The 20,907-nt window shown below is 30.9% G+C and overlaps 1 protein-coding gene across 1 annotated transcript in view; it reads left to right on the forward strand.

Moving 5' to 3' along the window:
• LOC111621925 (serine/threonine-protein kinase VRK1-like) overlaps positions 1–20,907 on the forward strand; it is a 104,095-nt gene that overhangs the window by 33,399 nt on the left and 49,789 nt on the right. Inside the window, exons 5-7 of the mRNA XM_023364176.1 lie at positions 5,252–5,321; positions 10,231–10,427; positions 12,898–12,996. Of these exons, the coding sequence (XP_023219944.1) occupies positions 5,252–5,321; positions 10,231–10,427; positions 12,898–12,996 (366 nt within the window). The remainder of the gene's footprint in view (positions 1–5,251; positions 5,322–10,230; positions 10,428–12,897; positions 12,997–20,907) is intronic.

The following is a 20,907-nucleotide window of genomic DNA, read 5'->3' on the forward strand; positions in this document are numbered from 1 at the left end:
GCACTGGTGTTTTTGTTTTGTTGATTGTATGCAATATGTTACATCCAGTGAGATAGAATAACATAGTTCTAAATCAGTTACGACTGAAACATGTTGGTGTGTGGCAGTCATGACAATTGAAATGTACAGTACTCCATCTATTCATTACATTTAAGTTAAAGATAACTGAAGATATTTTGCAATTTATATAAAATTCAATAGTTTTTTATCTGTATACTGTGTTAAAAATTAAATTATAAATATTTTAAATTACAGTAGAGCGTTGTTTATCTGAAAGCCGGTTATCTGAAATGTCGGTTAACCGATAGCATTCCAGTCGGCAAATTTAAATTTTCGCTAGTGCTGTGGCGCTGCAATCTTTGGTTACATCTTGGGCTACTCCAATATTTTTTTTTGTTGGTGTGTGTGTTTTAGCTGGCAGCACTGGCACTTTTGTGTGGTGTTTTTCTGAGGACTGTGTTGTGCTGAATCAAACGTTTTTGATACTAGATCAACTTCTAAAGTATAATTTTTTGTGTTTATATTTTTCAATATATTTATTTTGTTTGTAAAAAATAAAGTAATAATTTTTAACAATACAATAGCCATGATTATTATTTTAAAAAGTTTATGTTAGGCTTAACATTCAACGCGAAGCGACACACAACGGAGAAAAATTTCAACATGGAACAGGTTAGTATATTTTTTTGTACATAATTGGTTATTCGAAAAATAAGTTATCTGAACAACCCCAGTCCCCAATTGATTTGGATAAACAATGCTCTACTACAGGGGTGGCAAACCTATGGCATGCGTGCCCAAATTGGCACGTAAGGAGAAATCATCTGGCACATAATGTATCACACAATTTCTGTCTTTTTCAATCATCTTTTCGGTTTACCACCTGATCATCCTTTCTTCAATCAGCTTTTTTACATTTATTCTAATTAAAGTGTATTCGTTTAATTTCTTTAAATATCGTTATTCGAAGTCGGACACTTTGGCACTCATAAACATTTTTAAAGCTAAGTATGCTTACAATATGGCACGCGAACACAAAAAATTTTGCCATCCCTGCTTTACTGTATATGTATATATGTGTTGACAATGACTGACTTATTTAAACTATGTAAATGCCATAAAATTTCACATGACTTTGATATTTCAATAATTAATTCTATTAATATTTTAATAATAAATAAGTAAAATTACAGTACTTCTAGCTTTCTGGGCTTTTAGAAAAATTTTACAAGTGAAAGAAATGATAAATTTTATTAAATTATAAAAATTAATTTTAATGTAAACACATCCACATTACACACACAACTTTACAGTGCGAAGCAAAAACATGTGTGTATATCATATTTAAAGAACAATGATATATTATGTCACTGTTCTTTAAATACAATCATTTTTGTAAATATTTATTTTACTTGTGCATCTGTAAGCTTAATATTTTCAATCTGACACACAGAGTTAATATGAATAGTAAAAAATGATTTCAATAACGCTTTCTTCTAGTGAGTAATGAAAATCTTCACAAAGGATATCTATACAACTCAGCTGCAGTGAAAAGATGCTCACTTTCATGAAAGATGATATTTGAAATTAAATTTATTGTTTTGTATTGCAACTTTATAATCAATTGTTTCCTGGTTTTATTCTTACTGGAAAGGTTTTTCTGAGAACTTTTTCAGCAACCAAACATAATTTTATAAAATCCAATGAGGTAATGTTCAGACTATTTTGATCTTTTATAAACATCAGTTTTCCTCTGTTAAATTACTTTATTTCCAAACAAAAGCTTCGTGGAGGAAAACATGTAGCACGAAGCTTTTATTATTATTATTATTTGGTTTTACAATATTTCTAGCTATTTTAATACTTTTCCAGAATAATTTGTTAATGGTTCATATTGTGGAATGTAAGAATGATCAAATTTTAAAATATTTTGTATATTATCTATTATTATATTAATCTTGTTTTTCTACATGTTTTTGATAGAAATCTAAATGGAAATATATCTGTACAGTACAATTCAATTGATTATTAGCTTTTGGAAATGATGAAATTCTGGCTAGCAAACATGAGTGATAGTTTATATTCTAACTTTGCAATTTTTACTTTGAAGTTTTTGAAATAGCATCTTTAAATGTTTTTCTTTCTGAATGCTCTTGCAGGGGTTTCTTGAAGATGTGGAGGAAATGAAAAAATTACAGGAATGGAATTTGGTTGTAAATATCTTCTTCCTTTACTATAACTCACAGGTTCTCAAACTTATTTTGACCATTGCCCACTTTGAGATTTAAAAAAAATCTAGTGCCCCCATATTTTTTAACTTACCTTTTTACATTACCATCTGTTGCATATCTTAAAAACAGTTATTGCAAATATAATGTTTAAACATGCATTATTATATGGATAGGATAGATAGAGTGTGACCCATATTCTATTTCTGAGACCAAAGAATGTTTCAATGAAAAGAAATAAAACTCATATTTAATCACTGAGCCTTCTACTGCCCCTTGAAAGTCTCCAGTGCCCACAAGGGGACATTATCGCCCACTTTGAGAAAGGATGCTATAACTGAAGCGTTCTTCTTGAAAATGAGATGAACAAATTCTATTATTATTATTTGGTTTCTAATAATTGTGTTGTATAACTTCTAGCCATTTCTTAAGAAGGGATTCATCAGCAAATGGGAACCTGACAAAGAAAAATGTTTATTTTAAATTTCATTTTCATAAGAATGGAATCTGATGAACATATCACTGATATGAACCATTATGAAATTCATCGTTTGATATATCTGTTTGTAATGCTTCACTCCAAAACATTTCTAATCGTTTAAAACCTATCTAGTTTAAAAAAATTTAAAGTAAGTTAGATATTTTAAATTTATTTTTATTAAATTAATCTATGCTTGATAAAATGTTTAATTTTATCAAACATAGAAAGTGTAGTGTGTACAAAATAAATATTTTACTAGTGAAATGTAATTCCTGAGCTGTCTTGTCACTGTTGGTACAATTGATAGCAACACACAACTGTGGTATAATTACTATGCTTGTATGGTATGCTTTGCCTTCTACCCTGCAACTATCATGGCTTTCCTTACATTAATGAGTTTCATTAAGTGGTGATGTAAATGCTGCTATTTGCACTGTTGTTCTATCTCATTGGTTAACTCATTAGTTTTGGTTTTGAATTTGCAATTTACAACATACAGAAACAGGTTTGCTGCTTAAGATATTTCTTGTTGAATTTCATCTTAGTTTTGACAATAGCTCATAATATTTTTTGAGAGGATTAGCTTGAGTTTAAAACAACAGTTCCCAACCTTTTTCGGGTGGCGACCCCCTTTTTATAAAAGCCAAGTGACCCGCGACCCCGATACAATTGAAAAAGGTATTTTTAATAAGGTAATTAAAAAACAATGAAATTAGTTTTTTAGTATAATTTTATTTTAAATTATGTTTAATAATTAATTTAATGAAATGGTTGAAATTGCATGTATTAACACCCATTGACGAGATAACTCGTCAAGGTTACATAGCGTTATGTAAAATTTGGGAGTTAAGGCCACTTTTGACAAAAAAAATTTTTTTCAATTTTTGGAATGTTTTTTAAGTCCCCAAATTTTTTCAAAATTTTTTGCCCGCGCGAAAAAATTTTATCGCGATTTTAATGAGCCTTTGGTAAGGCTCGATTAAGGCTTAATTGTTTTTTAATGGGAGTTTTTTATCAAATTTATTTCATGGTTCTTAAGTTGTAGCGCACGGATTTTTCTTCGGTAGTTATTTAAAGCTGCTTTCTGATGTCAAAAATGACCTCCAAAAGTTTTTAATTTTTTTAATTAATCGATTTTTTTATATATTAATTTAATTAATTAGGGGGTCGGAAATCGCAATAACATTTTTAATTTTTTAAAAATATTTAAAAATATCCGTGTCGGTCATAGTCACCCTACTTTAAACCTTGTCCTCCCGAGACGTATATGAGAATGCCCCGGGAAATCGGACTCCAGCTGTGTTCAAGGTCATCCAGCTGTGCAAACAATGACTCATCGGTGTTAAATTTCACAGAAAGGCGAGACAAAGGAAAATAAAATTTGAAGCTTTTTCTTCAAAATTAACGCATTTTTTCGTTTTTTTTCAGTTTTAAGTATTTTTTTTATGTATTTTTGATGCTTGATTACGTCATAATTAAAATCAGTCGGGCGTTAAGGGGTTTAACCAGCCTCAAAATTCGCGTGTGAGATTATGTTAACGCCAACCTCATGTCATTCTCAACATTTAATTTATTCCTCTCAAAACTCTCAACACATGATTCAACCAACTATGACAGAATAGCGTACCCAGATTACACTTATTTTAATTTTTTAAAAATATATGAAATTATTCAAACTTTAAGACACCATTAAAAATAAATATTGCATTATAGTGAAAATTTTGCGTTAGTTTACCGCATAAGTTGGCGACCCCACAGAAAACCCGTCGCGACCCCCTTCTGGGTCGCCATGGGTTCCCAACCTATGGGTCGCGACCCCCTTCTGGGTCGGAACCCATAGGTTTGGAACCCGTGGTTTAAAAGATTACATTCAACCATAGGCTGATTTTTTCATCATGTGGATTGAATGTGTTGTTAAAAAAAAACACAGAAAATACTGCCATAAGTTTAGCAGTGATGATACAGAATTGTTTCAATTTGAATTATTATTCTGGAATGAATGAATGTTTTTTTTTATGGGATTCAGAATACTGTAATGGCAGATATAATTTTAACTTTAGAAAAAAGTAGAACTTGAAAGCAGTTAAATAACAATTGTGTTCTTTGATTAGAATCTTTTGAACTTGATTTTGTATGCATTTAATATTTATATAAATAGAAATATATGAAAAAGCTTGCTTAAGTACTTTAAAAATAACTAGAAATATTCAATTATTATTATTTATTTATTTATTAAAATTTAAGATAGTGTATTTGCTCTAATAATTTTATTATTTGTAAATGTTTATTTTATATTACTAAATGTCTGAAGTATGATTTGTATGTGTCTTCTAAAACTGGTGACTGCCTAATAGAAAAGATAAAATTAAAAATTATTGTGCATTATATTGGATAAGTAAAGTTGACTTTATTTATTAATTTCAATATGTTCAAAGTTTTAACATTTTAATTCTAAAAATTTTTACTTTTATAGACCTATATTTTTTAAGCTACTATTAAAATTTTTAAATGCTAGGATTTTTAGTCTGCTTTTATTTTACAGGAACCACATGCTAATGGACCATTATTTGTTGAAATGCATTTTTATCATAGAGTAGGAAAACCTGAATTAAGTATGTGTGATATTTAAATTTTTAATTTTGCATTGTCCTTATATAAATTATTTTAATGAAAAATATTTTATTGGAAAATTCTAAAGTTTTAAAATTATTTATTTTAATATTTTAACAGTTTATATTTTAGTTAAAAGTTTTAGTTAGAGATGGGAAAATACTCATACAGAAAATTTTCTGGATTTGAAATCTTGAATATTATATTTCTAAAAATTAAATTCAAATTGTATACCTCCAATATCACACCATATGCACAGTCAGTGGATGCAGAAGTATCCAAAGGGGGAGCAAACTAAAATAAAAAATTTGAATAACTAATAAACACCTTCATTAACATGTACACAGCAATTATATTGCAGATGGTCCAATAACAAATTTGCCATCATGAATGTTTTTTAAAAAACAACATTTTGAAATTAAAACAAATTTGTTTGATTTTTCTTTTTGTCATCAGTGGCGATGTCTTTACCATTGCATAAAGACACCTCAAGTAAAACTGGAGATGCCTCTTTGACACTTCTATTTTGTGTGTGACAAGAAAAGAAGCAGACTAGATCCTTAATATTTTCAAATGCTTGTTTTCTTAAATAAAAATCTGTAGTAGGTTAGAATGAGAACACTATTTGAACATTATTTGTTAATATATTGTAGTTGAGACAGGTAGTTTTAATACTTTAAAACTATCTATCTCAGATAGTGTGTTTTAAAGTGATACTTACTAAAACATACTATTTTAAAATTCAAAATTAAAAGTTTGAAGTTTAATTTCTTAAAATTTAGTAAGATTTTGTTTTTTTTTTTACTTTTTACTTTCTTAATTTATTAATATATTGAAATAAATAAAACAAGTTAAATAAGAAAAATGTTAAATAAATTATTAACTAAGTTAAATAAGATAATTAAGTTCATCATGTATTTGGATTATTCAAATATCCAAGAAAAGTGATATTAACCCATTTCTAGTTTTATTCATTATATACAGTGTGTTTTGCTTATTTTTTAATAAAAAGTTATACATTCTGAATCTACTACAATATACTCGCAACGTATATTCTTTTAGATACTAAAATCTCAAAATTTAAAAAATGTTTATTAAACTTCAACATGATCTCCTTTGGTGACATGACAAATGGCCAACAATTATTTTACCTCAACCTGTGTTGAGAAGCATTTATGGTATCATGTTGTTGACTGTAGCACAAATTATTTTCAGTCTTCTAGATTATACACTGGTATAGTGTATATATAGTTCTTAATAAACCTCCACAGGGTAGTCAGGTAGTGTTAGGTCTGGTGATCTGGGAGGCATGCAATGGATGATAAATTTTTTTCCTTTCTATCCTGCAGTGAAGTGTTGTTCCAAGAATATGTGGACATCATGGGATCTTATGTTTTTGGAAAACTTTTTTCCATAAAGTTGATGCACAAAATACTTCTGTAACACTTTCATGTATATTTGCCTAGTTACTGTGGCATCTGCAAAAAGGAAGTAACGACTTTTGTCTTTTGTGATTCGCACATCAAACATTGCATTTTAGAGAAATGCTGTTTGTGTTCCTGTACAATGTGCAGATTTTCATATCTTATTGTTAACAGTTATAACCAGGGCTGTAGAGTTGTGTAAAAATCAACTGACTGTAACTGACTGCTTTACCATCCAACTCCAACCAGGGGCGAACTTGTTACCAAAATAGACCCAGAAATTCTGAGTCATCATGTGACCTCAGAATAAAATATTCAATAAATAGAGTTCTAATAAAGATAGAACGTAGAAACTTTTTATTCCAAAGCTAAAAGAATCTTTTAAGTAATGACAGTCAATATATAACTATGTATTTGATAATTTTTACTTTTTTCAGTTGTTATATATAACAGAGCATTTTTGGACTCTGACCACTTTGAAATGTTGAGATATGCAACAGATTCAAGATTTTTTTTTATGTATGGATGTTAGACTGTGTGTGGGGGACTTGATTTTGTTCACCCTGTTTGAAGCTTAATAACTTCTGTGGTTTTTAAATTGGAGTCGGATGGTTTAACACAGGAGTTATTAAGCTTCAAAGTAGTTGAACTAAATTGTCCCCCCAAACTCTTTCTAACATCTTAACGGGTTTTACTGTACTATTGTAAAATGACAAAATGCTTAATTTTGAGGGTAGAGACGAGTTTTATTTTTAAAAAATTGTGAACATTAATAACGAGTAAAACATTCATTAAGTTCAACTGCATTGGAGATATGACACATGACCCCTTCTGTCTCCACCCTGTTGGCCTTTAATTAAGAATCAAAATTTAATAGCATTAATGTCCCTTTATACACAAGCTACAGTGCCAAATTTTGTTTCTTAAACATTACCCATTCTGAGATATTGTTTAATATCTCAGAACAGAGAATAAAGAAATTAAACAAATTATACGTCAACACACACATGCACATGAATTTTTCCCCTTCAATTGACATTTTTTAGGTTTTGGGAGGTCTCCAAATGTGTAGATTTGTAAAAAGCTTGGAAGGTCAAATTTGACATGATTCCAATACTTTTCCATTTTATATACATAAGAAATTTGAAAAGTAAAAAGGAGTCTGAGTCAGCAGATTCTTTGATGACTTTGACTAAAACTCCACGACTCCGACTCCACAGCCCTGGTTATAACAGTGTAGTTTTTTTAGATGGGGAATATTGTGAGGCAATATTCCCCATCTAAAAAAGATTCTAAAAAGCATACTCAGTCTAGGAATGTGTTGTTAGCAACATTGTTTTCATAGTTTTTTTCTGCTGTACTGTCTTCCAGCTTCACTTGTTGATGCATTTGTTCTTGTATTCGTGTAAATGCTATCTTTCATGGAATACCCTGTTCACTGCACTGTTATTGTTAGGATTTGTAACTGCATGTTGGATTTACTCAGGTTTTCTTGAAACAGTTGTTGAATCTGCTCAACATTTTCCTCAGACATCTTAGCTTGGCATGTTTACTAGTCATTGGTAGTAAACATTCTGCATCTGAATGTCTTGTTCCATTTTATAATAGACATACAAGTTGGAACATTTACTGTTGCTTTAAGGTTGTACTCAGCAAAAACAGCTCTTGACATTCATCATGAACTGTAAATTTTGCAGAACACTTGATGATGTAACATTCATATGGCAACTGATGATTCTGACACTATGGGAGATATAGATCTTTCATGTAAATGTACAACACACCAAAATGTGCTGTATTTATAAATAAATTTCAGAACTTCTTTACACTGCTGCTCATATTCTGCCATTAAGACACGTACTGTGTATGTTACAAAGTTCTCTTTAACGCCTTAAGTTCTTCACCCGAGTTAACGCGGGCAGGTTACATAGCCTTACATAAAACTAGGTCCTTTTGGCCCCCTAAAATTTTTTTTTTTTGGAATGATTTTTAAGTCTCCAAATTTTTTCAAAAATTTTTACCCGCGCAAAAAACTTTTATCGCGATTTTAATGAGCCTTTGATAAGGCTCGATCAAGGCTTAATTGTTTTTTAATGGGAGTTTTTTATCAAATTTATTTCATGGTTCCTAAGTTGTAGTGCATGGATTTTCCTTTGGTAAAGTTATTTAAAGCTGCTTTCTGATGTCAAAAACCACCTCCAATAGTTTTTTAATTTTTTTAATTAATAGATTTTATTATATACACGTTTAATTAAGTTGGGGGGTCGGAAATTGCAATTAAAATTTGAATTTTTTAAAATTATTTAAAAATATATGGGTCACTAGAACTCGCCCTATTTTAAACCCTTGTCCTCCCGAGACTTCTATGAGAATGTCCCGGGAAATCTGACTCCAGCTGTGTTCAAGGTCATCCAGCTGTGTAAGCAATGACTCATCGGTGTCAAATTTCGCAGAAAGGCTAGACAAAGGAAAATAAAGTTTGAAGCTTTTTCTTCAAAATTAACGCATTTCTTTCGTTTTTTTTCAGTTTTAAGTATTTTTTATGTTTAATTACATTAATATCAAAAATTGCTGGAAACTAAAGGGGTTAATATACATCTAAGCCAGTTTCCCAACCTTTTTTGTGCTATGCCCCATCTAAGCCTTTCTAAAATTCTTATGTCTCCCTAACATATACAGCGGCTATACGGTTAACTTAAACTCTGGACAAGTCCATTTTCGAATTGCCCTCCTTAGCAATCCAATTGCCCCCTGTGGGGCGTGGGCCCCACGTTGGGAAACACTGATCTAAGCAGAACATTCTATATAGATAATGATTAAAACATTTAACTTAAAATATAAATCTTAGCAATTTCTTTCAAATTAAATAATGTTTTTGATTATAATTTCAGTTTATGTAAATTATATAATAATTCTGTAATCATTATATATTAAAATTTGAAATACAGTAGAATCTTGTTTTAACAGATTGCTCAGGGCACTAAAAATTCTCTGTTGTTCCAAAAATCTGTTATATCTCGAACAATGGATTCTTGCACTCCCAGTAAAACACGTGTCTGCAACGAAGGTGCAGCATACCTTTGTTGCACATGTTTGCATATCTGGAAGTGTAAAACCGAAAGTAGTTTCCCTCCGCTAGTCAAAATGTTACAGGTGGGCACTAATGTGTGGCTGCAACATTAGCAGTAAGAACTGTGATGATTATATGCTTAGCTTGCACAGCATTCAATGTATTTTTTTTTTAATTCAGTGTCCAGAAATATCCAATTAATAATTGAAGATTGAAAAAAATATGATGTTTACCAAAGATGGAGCTAGAAAAAATCTGTTATTCCAAGTCTGCTAAAGAAGAAAAATTATATTGATTTGGCAGGACCTGGAGAAAAAATCCATTGTTCTGCAGTCCATTAAAACAAGATTTTACTGTATTTTCATGAGGTGAAAGGGATAAAGTGTAATTATAATAATTAATGTTCTTAAAATTCAGTTGACAATTGGATGAAACAGAAGAAACTTAGTTTTCTTGGAATGCCACAGTTTATAAGTTCTGGTTCTCATGAAATAAAAGGAGTGAAGTATCGTTTCATGGTAATGGAAAGGTTTGGAGAAGATCTACAGAAGGTTTTAGAAAGGAATAATAAACTTTTTCCTGTTAAAACAGTATTTTCATTGGGAATTAAAATAGTACGTACATTTTTTTTGTTTTATGTTAAGTTAATAAAATAGATACATATAACTGCCAAATATCTTGCAAAATCTGTGTGCTATTTTTATTGAAAATCTTGAAAAATGAATATTATATAATTTTAACTTTAATTTTCAGTTATACTCATTATATATATAAAATTTATTATTTAGACACTCATACATACATAGATTTTTAATGTAGAAAATAAAACTGTTATTTATTATTCTTTGCATGCACAAAATAATTATTAACTTTGTCTGTATGTCTAGATAAAGTAACTCAATTTTCACTCAATTTCCAATCTAGTTGACACTTTGCATACATATTCCTGATGACAATACACTTTTTAGATTTTACAATTTTAGTAATTAGCAAAAAATTAAAATTTGTAAAAATCCAATAACAGTGCTTCACATAGGAAAACTCTTGCTCCTTTCAGTCATATTGTCTATATAATAAAATCTTGTAACTCAACTTTTTACCCACTTTCCAATTACGTGCTAAACTAAGAAAAATTTTGATAATATAGTGTTTCATGTATAAAATTAACAAGAAAATTAAAAAAATCTAAAGAAATACTTTTTATTCATATAGATGCACTGAAAAGTGAAAAAAAATTTTTTAGTTTTCACAGTATTCTTATTTTTGGCCATACAATTGATAGAAAAGATAACTAAGAATATTTCTAAACATGAATGACCCATTCTTTTATTTTTGTCCACATAATATCAAAAATACTGTGAAAGCTAAAGCAAATTTTTCTTTTTAGTGTGTTTACATGAATAAAAAGCTTTTATTTAGTTTATTTTTCTATCCAGTTGATCTGTTTGTTGTTCAGTTGAATTAAAATACTTATAGACAGATTTAATATATTGCAATGTATTAATAATTACCTGAACATTTTAATCTGTGTATTTAACATATTTAACATACCTTTGCTTTTCAATGCACTTGGCCCCTTGATGCACAAGTTTTGTTACTTCCTTTAAATAAAATATTTTTGGTTGAGAGGTAAGCAAGATATATACTGTTTCCTTCAAGTGTTGATCTGCAGAAAATCTGTAGCCTTTTAAGGCTGTTATGAGTTGATCAAGCATGATACTCTAAACAAGAAAGGACAGGACTAGCTGGAGGATATTTCAATATATCAAAATGCATTTGTTTGAGAGAGTCCACAGTTTAGGTCAGAAGAATAGAAATAGGCATTATCATGTAACATTGTTTTCAGAGAGCTTCTTGCCATTTTGTTTGAATTACAGATTAGTTCATTGTAAAGAATGTTACTATAATCAGCACTGTTTACTGTTCTCCTTTTTTGATAATGTTTCAGTATTGTTGCTTTAGTGTCCCAAAACACAGCATTGTTTTTTTTAATGTTGGTTGGTTTTTGAATTCTCTGTTGACTGATAATCCAGCATATTTCCATTTCATGCTCTGCCATTTTTTCTCTGACTTATATTGATGGATTCAGATGTTGTCTCCAGTGATCAGGTTTCTAAAGGTGTTACTTTCATCAACAATCCAAAAAGCTATCAATAGATGTCCAGACAATTCTGTTTGTGTGATTCCAAGAGTTGTTTAGGAATTTAATTGCACAGACTTTGATGTGGATGTAATTTGCCACTTCATTAGTAGTCATGCATCTGCTGTAAAGAACAGTGTCATGGACACGTTGTGTTATCATCAGTAATGATGTGGCTGAGTGTGTAGTTCACGTTTGACATTTGTGGAATAATTTTCAAACTTATGAGTGCCTCTGTGGAGAAAGAGAAGGATTCAATGGCCATATAGGATCAGGTCACAAATACAAGAAACCACAAAGCACATCTTCAGACACAACATTCCCCAGGTGATACTTGTAGAAAATGTCACATTATGACATTTTCTACATGAATATGATGTGTTGTACATGCCTATACAATACATCATATTCAGTTTGAAGCTTTTAACACAAACAGATTACTTACATTAACATAAGGAAATAGCAAGTATAATAAATTAAAGTTTGCACACAAACTACTGTACATTCAGGAATCGTACTACAAATATACACCCTCAGATGATCATAGAAAACAACACACACACACAAAATAAATATACTGTAATCATGCAACAATCAGACAAAACAATCCACCACAACAGACCAAACAGCACATTTATTAGTAAACAAAACAAAATCACATACATCATAGACATAACTTTGTATTTAGTGGATGTTTTTTACAGGAAAAGCATAGTACTAAGCATTGGTATATAAGTTCTGTAGTATATACACTACCATCACCATAATAATACTAAATGAAACATTAGAATATTGGTATTCTTCTGTTTAGCTAAATTAGAAGTCTAAAAATAATTCATTAGAAATGAAGATTAATTTAAAATTATTTTCAATTTAAAAAAAATAATATTTAAAAATGTTTATAACAATCATGTGTTATTTACATACATGTTTTTTTTTTATAGATAGATATATTAGAATACATCCATAGTTTTGGATATATTCATGCGGATGTAAAAGCTTCAAATTTACTTCTTGGATATGGAAAAGGGAATGAGAATAGGGTAATTTATGTATTTAAATTAAAAATATAAATATATATATAAAANAAAATATATAAAAAATATAAAATGCAACACATTAAATATATAAAAACTTGAATATAAACTACTATTTTAGGTATAAGAAGCATTTCTTTCTTATAATATTATTTTGACTACTTGAAAAAGCAGTTTGTTTTTATAATAACTTTAATTATATTTAATTAAATATTGTGTATTGTTTTGTGATATAATATAGCTATGTAATTAATGCATCAATTTTTTATTGTTTTGGAAATATTGAATTTAAGTTCTTACGTAAAGTTTTTCCTTTTAACTGGAACATTCTAATATGCCAGTTAAAGAAGAAAATTTAATTTGTATTTGGTTTTTAATGCTGATAGAATGTAAAAACATTAAAATATTTTTTGTTTTAATAGTTAGCATGATTTCAGTTTTTATCATAATGTATCAATATAATAAATCCATGTAAGCCTGTCATGTTAAAAATACAATTAAAATCAACTTTGTTAACTTTATATTGATTTATTAAGATATAAATCAATTTAAAGTTAGTTCAAATATTTTTTTTTTGAGTTTATAAAAATTATTTAAGATTTAATATTTATAATTTGTATATTTTAAATGATAACGTCTTTATAAACTAGAATAGTGGATCATGTAACAGTCCTAAGAATGATTCCAAATGTCAATAGTTGTAATTAACCAAAACTGCTTTTTCAGAGTCCAAACAATCTATAATTTCACACAGTTTAATTCTCAAGTATTTTTGGATCTTGCACATTCATCTTCATATTTATTTCTAAGTGCAGACTTCAAGAATGCCTCATCCAGACATTTTTTTAACATGTTTCAAAGCTTTAAAATTTTAAAACTTTCAAACAGACAGAGTTCTATTATTCTAAGGAACACCGATGGATTCAAAATCCTCTGCTTTTACTTCTTATTTTTTTGCATATTTCTAATAGTCCAAGAAAAACTTAACTGTCAATTAGTAATCCTTCCTATTTACAGTTCACTTCTATGCACTAGATAAAATCTCTCTGAATTTTTTCTGTTTAGCACTTTATTCTTGAAATCCTTCTCAGAAATTCACATCCCTTCTGTACATTGTTCTTTCCATCTCTCTTATTTTAGCTCTCTCCCATTCAATCTATGTCTCTTTTTTTAATTCCTCTTAACTGACAGCTTGTTAAGAGCATACTAGCCCCTAGTTCAGTTATTTTGTAAAAAAGTTAAAATAAAATTTAATAATTTTAATTGATTATTGGAAATATTCAACTGCTTAATTAACCAGTTAAAACCACTCAGTGATGATATATAAATATAATATGCAATTAACAAATAATATCCAACTGTTTTTAGAAAGGATTTGAAAATTTTTGTTATGGATAAGATAGATCAATAGCAAGATAGCCAAAAAATGTTAAATATTGATTGATGTATGATATGACTGTACATATATATATGTATAAAGCATAAAGACCTGTTTATAAGCTTATATATTCTTTTATTGTTATCCAATCAATAGTCTATGGACTAGATAATTGTGCATTTTTGATACATAAGTGTTTATATCAAAATGGATATAATATAAAAATATTTTAAATTGTAAATAATTATGTAGAATATAATAGATATAAGTATTCATAGATTAGATTAATACTAATTAAAGGCAAGCTTTTATCTTAAGCTCAGAGAGAGAAAATTTTTCCTTCTATTGAAAATATAATTCCAGTTAAAACAGTTTACATAAAATACTGTAATGTGTGTAAAATATTGATGACATTACAGTTAATAGACATAATAATTATCATAACTGTTACTTGACATTAATGTGCATTGCTGGCAGATTGGTTGCTTAGATATATTTATCATCTCTGATTTGCGATTCTGATATTTTTTGGTAACAATTCATGACCAATATGCTGTATGCAGGGTGTGACCAACAAGAATGCTCAAGCAAGCAAGTAGACAATAGTGTAGCTAACACCTTTTAACAAATCATGTTCAAGGAAATTTCCTAATGTTTTATTGGATAATAACAAACCAATACACTTCCTGTTTTGTCTTTGAACTTGCAAAACTTAATCAGTAAATAATAAAGTGGTGAGTTTGCAAAAAGGGGAGGGGAAAATCAAATTCAGAAGGAAAAACAGTGAGGAGAGAAATGCAGGTGTGGAAAATGGTTCCTGAATGGCATCTTTCCCACTGATAAACAACTTTAGAGGCAACTTTACACCTGCAATGATGGCTTTCCTGTAGAAATTCTATGTGATGCATGGGAAGCTGCCATTCGTAGGTCAGTTCACATTAGCTTAAAATAGCTAATTAAAAACATTAAACATGACAAAACATAAAATGCAAGTAAATTAAATGATATAAAAACAGTTTTTACATAAGTAGTATAGAATTAAGTGAATGAAATATAATGTGATCCATGAATATTTACAAATTATAAAAAGGTCAATTCAAATATAATATGAATAAAAATGCAATATAATAAAAAAAATCGAATACAAATACAATCCAATAAGATCTGTTTATAAAATGTCAATATATTTTATTAATATATATATATAATGACGAAGAAGAGATATGAAAACATTTTTTGCAAACTTGAACTCTGTATAATGAATAAATATTTCTTGAAACAATGAAATGTTCATTGCAACTTAAATTCATAAACTTTATACAAGTATAATTTATAACAAATTGATTTAAAACATGATAAAAACAATTTTATAACCGAAGCAGAAATAAATTATAAGAAAGGTATTAACAGTAAACAGTTCTGACAAAACTGATTCTTAAATATTAAGGACAACATTCTGTTCAATACAATTAAACAATAACCTTGACATCTGACCCACTTCTGATAGGGAAGGGAGTTTTTGTTTACATAGTAATAAGACGCTTAGCGCGTTGTTGTCATTAACGGTGAGGAGTGGGTGGCAGCTCATATGACACCCTGTTGCAAAAGTAATAAACTTTTACTGACATTAACACACCATCTACCCCTCTCTGATTACTAAAAATAACAAATGGGAAGCAGTTGTTTAAACAGTAATAAAACACTTGGTGGTTTATTATAGAAATGAGTTGAGTTCTCCCTTTCTACTCAGATTACTGCAAAAGCAATAAACACTTAACACTGGACTTTGAAACACGATCTATTCCTCTCCAATTACAAAGGAACCAATGACAATCAGTGAAAATTGAGATAATCTATCGGCAAGTGAGACCTGATCTGTTTATTTTAAAGCTATATCATATCTAATTACAGGAAAATAAATGTAATTAAAACGTTATAAACAAAGAAAAGTATGAAAATAAAAGAAACAGTCATAATTTCTGATAATCAGTGGCCGCAAATTTACGATTTTAAAATAAAAACAGCTGACGCTACACACACAGTGTTAGACAAGCGATGAGCAATTAGTATTGTCAGCCTACAGTTTACTGAACATGATATCTGACAGTTAGATGCGCGGCTGATGATAGTGGTCCACGAATTTTTAAATTTATGTAGTTTATCGACTTCATAATGTAGAAAAATAGCATCTTCAGTATCTTCTTTCAAGTCTCTAAAGACTGCACTCAAAAAATTTCAAATCTGTAGGTAAATTTTTATTTATTGAGAGGACAGCAAAGTTAGCTGAAGTACAGTAAGATTCTGCTTAATGCTGATTCAATATAACGCTGTCTACTTGAAGCCTTAAAAAAACCCAAAATTTACACTAATTCAAATTATTGTGACACTTCATTGATTATTTTCAAACACAAACCAATCTGTAAAAGGTGGCAATTCGTCATAGTTGTGAGGGGCTAGCCGTGGATAGAGAGTCTGGGTTAGTCTCTCCACTTCTTAATCTGCGGTGCAATTGGTAAGATTGGCTCATGGAGTCGTAGGATGGCTTCCTAAGACATTGATAGAAGAGCAGAAGTTTGTGAGAAACCCATGCCAATTTGTTTTTCCTGACATCAGCCTAGATACAAGGTCTGTTCAAAAAGTATCGGACCTTTGGTCGGCAAAAATAAATTTATTGACTTTGAGGTACAAAACCCTAATCCCCTTCAAAGTAGTCTCCTTGGTAATGTATACACTTCTCCCAGCGTTCCTGCCATTGCTGGAAACACTGCTGGAACGCATCTTTTGGAATGGCCATCAGCCGGTCCGTCGCATTCCGCACGATGTCTTCTCTCGACTAAATTCGGGTTCCTTTTAGCGGCATTTTCAGCTTGGGAAATAGCCAAAGGTCACACGGAGCCATGTGGGGAGAGTACGGAGCGTGACGAACCACAGGAGTATTGTGTTTGGCGACGAAAGCCCGAATCAGATGCGCAGAATGGGCGGATGCGTTATCACGATGGAGCTGCCAAGTTTTGATCGACCACAGATCCGGTCGTTTGCGTCGCACTGTATCGGAAAGACGACGAAGGACCTCCTGGTAGTACTCCTTTGCGATGGTTTGGCCTTGTGGTGCGTACTCACGACACACCACCCCACGAGAGTCGAAAAAACTGTCAACATGACCTTTGATATTGCTGCGGACCTGCCGCGCTTTTTTTGGCCTCGAGGATCGTCCCCGAAAGCCTACTGAATCTTGCGAATGGTTTACACTCGGGTATCGCCAAGGTTTTTGGCAAAATTTGATGTAATATCGCTGCTCACGTTGTTCAGTCATTTTCCAGCTTAGTGGAATCCGACGAGAGCGCACTACATGACCTCACTCATAGGCCGATTGCCAACAACTGACGCTTCCTGCAGGCGGGAAAAAATTCAGGGCTGTGCATGACTGTCCCCTCCACAACTCCACCGAAGGAGGCCTCTCGCGCATCATTGGTTTACGCGGGGAAAAAAAAGGTTCGATACTTTTTGAACAGACCTTGTATAGCATTAGGCATGCTCGTTGTCGTTTGAGAGGAATTTCGAGTGGGAAGGTCACAAGTAAGTGGAGGGGATGTTAGTTCGGATTTGAGTGAAGAATGAGACCATGTTAAAATAATAACAAAAATGTTTAATAAAAGGAAATAAAACGTATTACAGTACCTATTCAAGACCTATCTGGCAAAGAGAGAGAGAGAGTTTACATTAATCTCGAAGTTATACTATTGCATCTTAGTTTGAAGATGTAGCTTTTGATATTCTTGCCAGAAGTTGAAATCCTGGGATGATCGGACTATGATTCTGGTCAGGTTGCGGCTTAAGTTCTTTATCAGTGGGTGATGGATTTCTCTGGCTCGTGGTGTGGCAACCTTTTGTTGAAGAAGGCTTTTGGCAGGGCACCGACTCTTGGAGTATGATTACGGAGTAGATCTTGAATCCTCGAAGATCTCCGACAAACTCCTGGATCAAAGGAAATTATCTGCTATATTCTAATAATTTCATCCAATTAAAATGATGGATTTTCCACACGTCAATGGGATGTGGGGATGTTTAGAGGGGGCAAACATCCAGTGTTGTGCCTAAATTTTGTGATCAGGGGTATGAGAGAGGATATTCAACTTCCCTTATGTTGGAAGTGACACATTTCCCTTTTTTGGTAACTATTATGTGGAAAAGTTTCATTTATTATATTAATTATTTTATTACAAAAGTTTAGGGAAAAAAAATTATTTAATGGGACAGTAGAATCTCACATAGCACTATACTTTCCTTAAATCTATGTTTGGTGCAATTTTGGAAAAAATATAACATCATGGATGCCATAGGAAATAGCGACTTGGCTTGGCAAGAATTAACTGATAAATGCATGAACAAAGTGTGGAAGAAGTTATGGCTGAAGGTATCCAAGAATTCTCAACCAGAAGAGCCTATTGCTATATCGTTAGGTTGACCAAATTGTCAATCTAATCGATACAGCTGGACTAGGAGATGTAGATGAGCAGGATATTGAAGAGTTTCTCTGGTTTCTGGTGAGAGCCTTACTTACAATGATCTTCAAGAACTGGCAGAACAAGAAATTCATGTGCAACTGGAAAACAGTGATTCTGAAAACGAATAACCCAAAGAATTTCTTTACAGATGCCCTTAGTATAACTTTGTTAATGAAAACAGAAATCATTGATCAAATTGTAGTGAATGGTCCAGATTTTGAAAGGAGTTCAAAAGCAAAACGAGGTGTTTTGGATGTGATCTTCTGCTACCGACATTTGCTTCAGGAAAGAAAAAAGCGACAAATGAAACTACGTGACTTTTTTGCAAAAAACAATAATTTTAGAAGAGCCAGGACCTTTATCACAAAAAATGAACTTTACATTTCTGTGTGCATTTGTTTGTGTGTTATTTAACATATATTGTTATGCAAATTAATATAAAATATTATAATAAAAAAGTAAAATCTGTTTATTTTTGGTTGCATGATCTCCTTTCCCTATTTACTCTGTTAAAATGACCTCATTTAATGCTGTTTCATTTAGCGCTTTGTTGTCTAGGAATGCATCCCCCCACATTAAGCAAGGTCTTACTGTATTATAGTGATCAGCATGCATAACTGTGAAACTTTAGAGCTAGTGTACATCTGTACTCCATGTCACTAATCAAGAAGCCTGAAATCCAGCTCATTGGTTTATATCGATTCATTTATGATAGAAATGACCAATTAGAGCATAGAAGGCAAACAAGAATTTTAAAACCAATTATCAGCAAGAAAGTCTTTTATAGACTTACTATTGAAAGGTGGAATTTCCTGGGAATATTTATTGCTAAATGGTTTTGAAAACATATTTACTCGTCTAAATACTGTCAAACAACTTTTCATTAGCAAATTAGAAGTCAAAAAACAATTAAAACAAGTGATTTTATAGCAATTGTTTACATATTTCAAAGATGGTAGCCTAAGGGGACATGGCATTTAGCATCAATTTTAGCTGCATTGTTTTCACAGGTGGATGATTTGTTGATCTAATAACAGAGAAAGAAATTAACCAACTACAGTTCAGAAAAAGTTTATTATTGATGTTATTAGCCAATAATCTGTCTTTTTACCTCTAATTTGCTGTAGAATGTTAGTGACTGTGTTTACCGAAATATTTATGGTCTGGGATTGGTGAAGAAATACTTACTGGCTTAAACAAAGTCAACCCACATAAAAGAAAGCCATAAAAGATAGTATGTGGATTTTACTATCCACATATTATCCACTTACCGCTAATTGCTTTACAATGGTAGGGGATGGTCTTTCCCAAAATATTTATGGCCCGGGTTGGTGACAAAACATTTATTAGTTGGGACAGTTAAAAGACACATACAAGAAAGCAAATCAGAGCTTCATTTGCCGCAGACTTGATTACAGATTGTACAAAACACTTTTGAAGTTGATGTTTTTCTTTCTCAAAATTTGTGAGAATTGATACTTTTTGTTTTCATTATAAAATAAATAAAAATATGAGATTTTCAGAGTTTTTTTGATAAACACTTTCCCAACACTATATAATACTTACTAAATCACAAAAAAAAACATTAATATAACTATTTTTTTTTCAAAATACATGAATCACAGTGAGAGACTATTGTGTTCTTGGTGCCTCAGTGTGTAACAGTCACATGATGTGTCTAACCACAAGATATGGAATATATTTTGCACTGATTCATTAAGCAAATGATAAGGACTTAAAAAGTTTCTGAAATTATGCTGGGTTAGTCAATTAAAGGTAATGAAAAAGGGAACATATAACACATCTTAGCTAAACATGTCAGAAATAGAGAAATGTGTTCAAAGAAGTCTGTACTCGCTGCAAAGATGACAACAGTTACATTCACTGAAGGTTGTGTTAGTGAGATGACGTGAAATTGAGTCTGGCAAAAGTGTCTGTGGAAGAACAATATGCAGATATCAAATTTTGTGTTATTGGGGGAAAATCCTCTGAGACCTTGAAGATGCTTCAGAATGCCTATGATAAATCTGCCAT

The sequence above is a fragment of the Centruroides sculpturatus genome, unplaced genomic scaffold (assembly GCF_000671375.1).
Source record: "Centruroides sculpturatus isolate CEXI.00-Female unplaced genomic scaffold, Cexi_2.0 scaffold31, whole genome shotgun sequence".
Lineage (NCBI taxonomy): Eukaryota > Metazoa > Arthropoda > Arachnida > Scorpiones > Buthidae > Centruroides > Centruroides sculpturatus.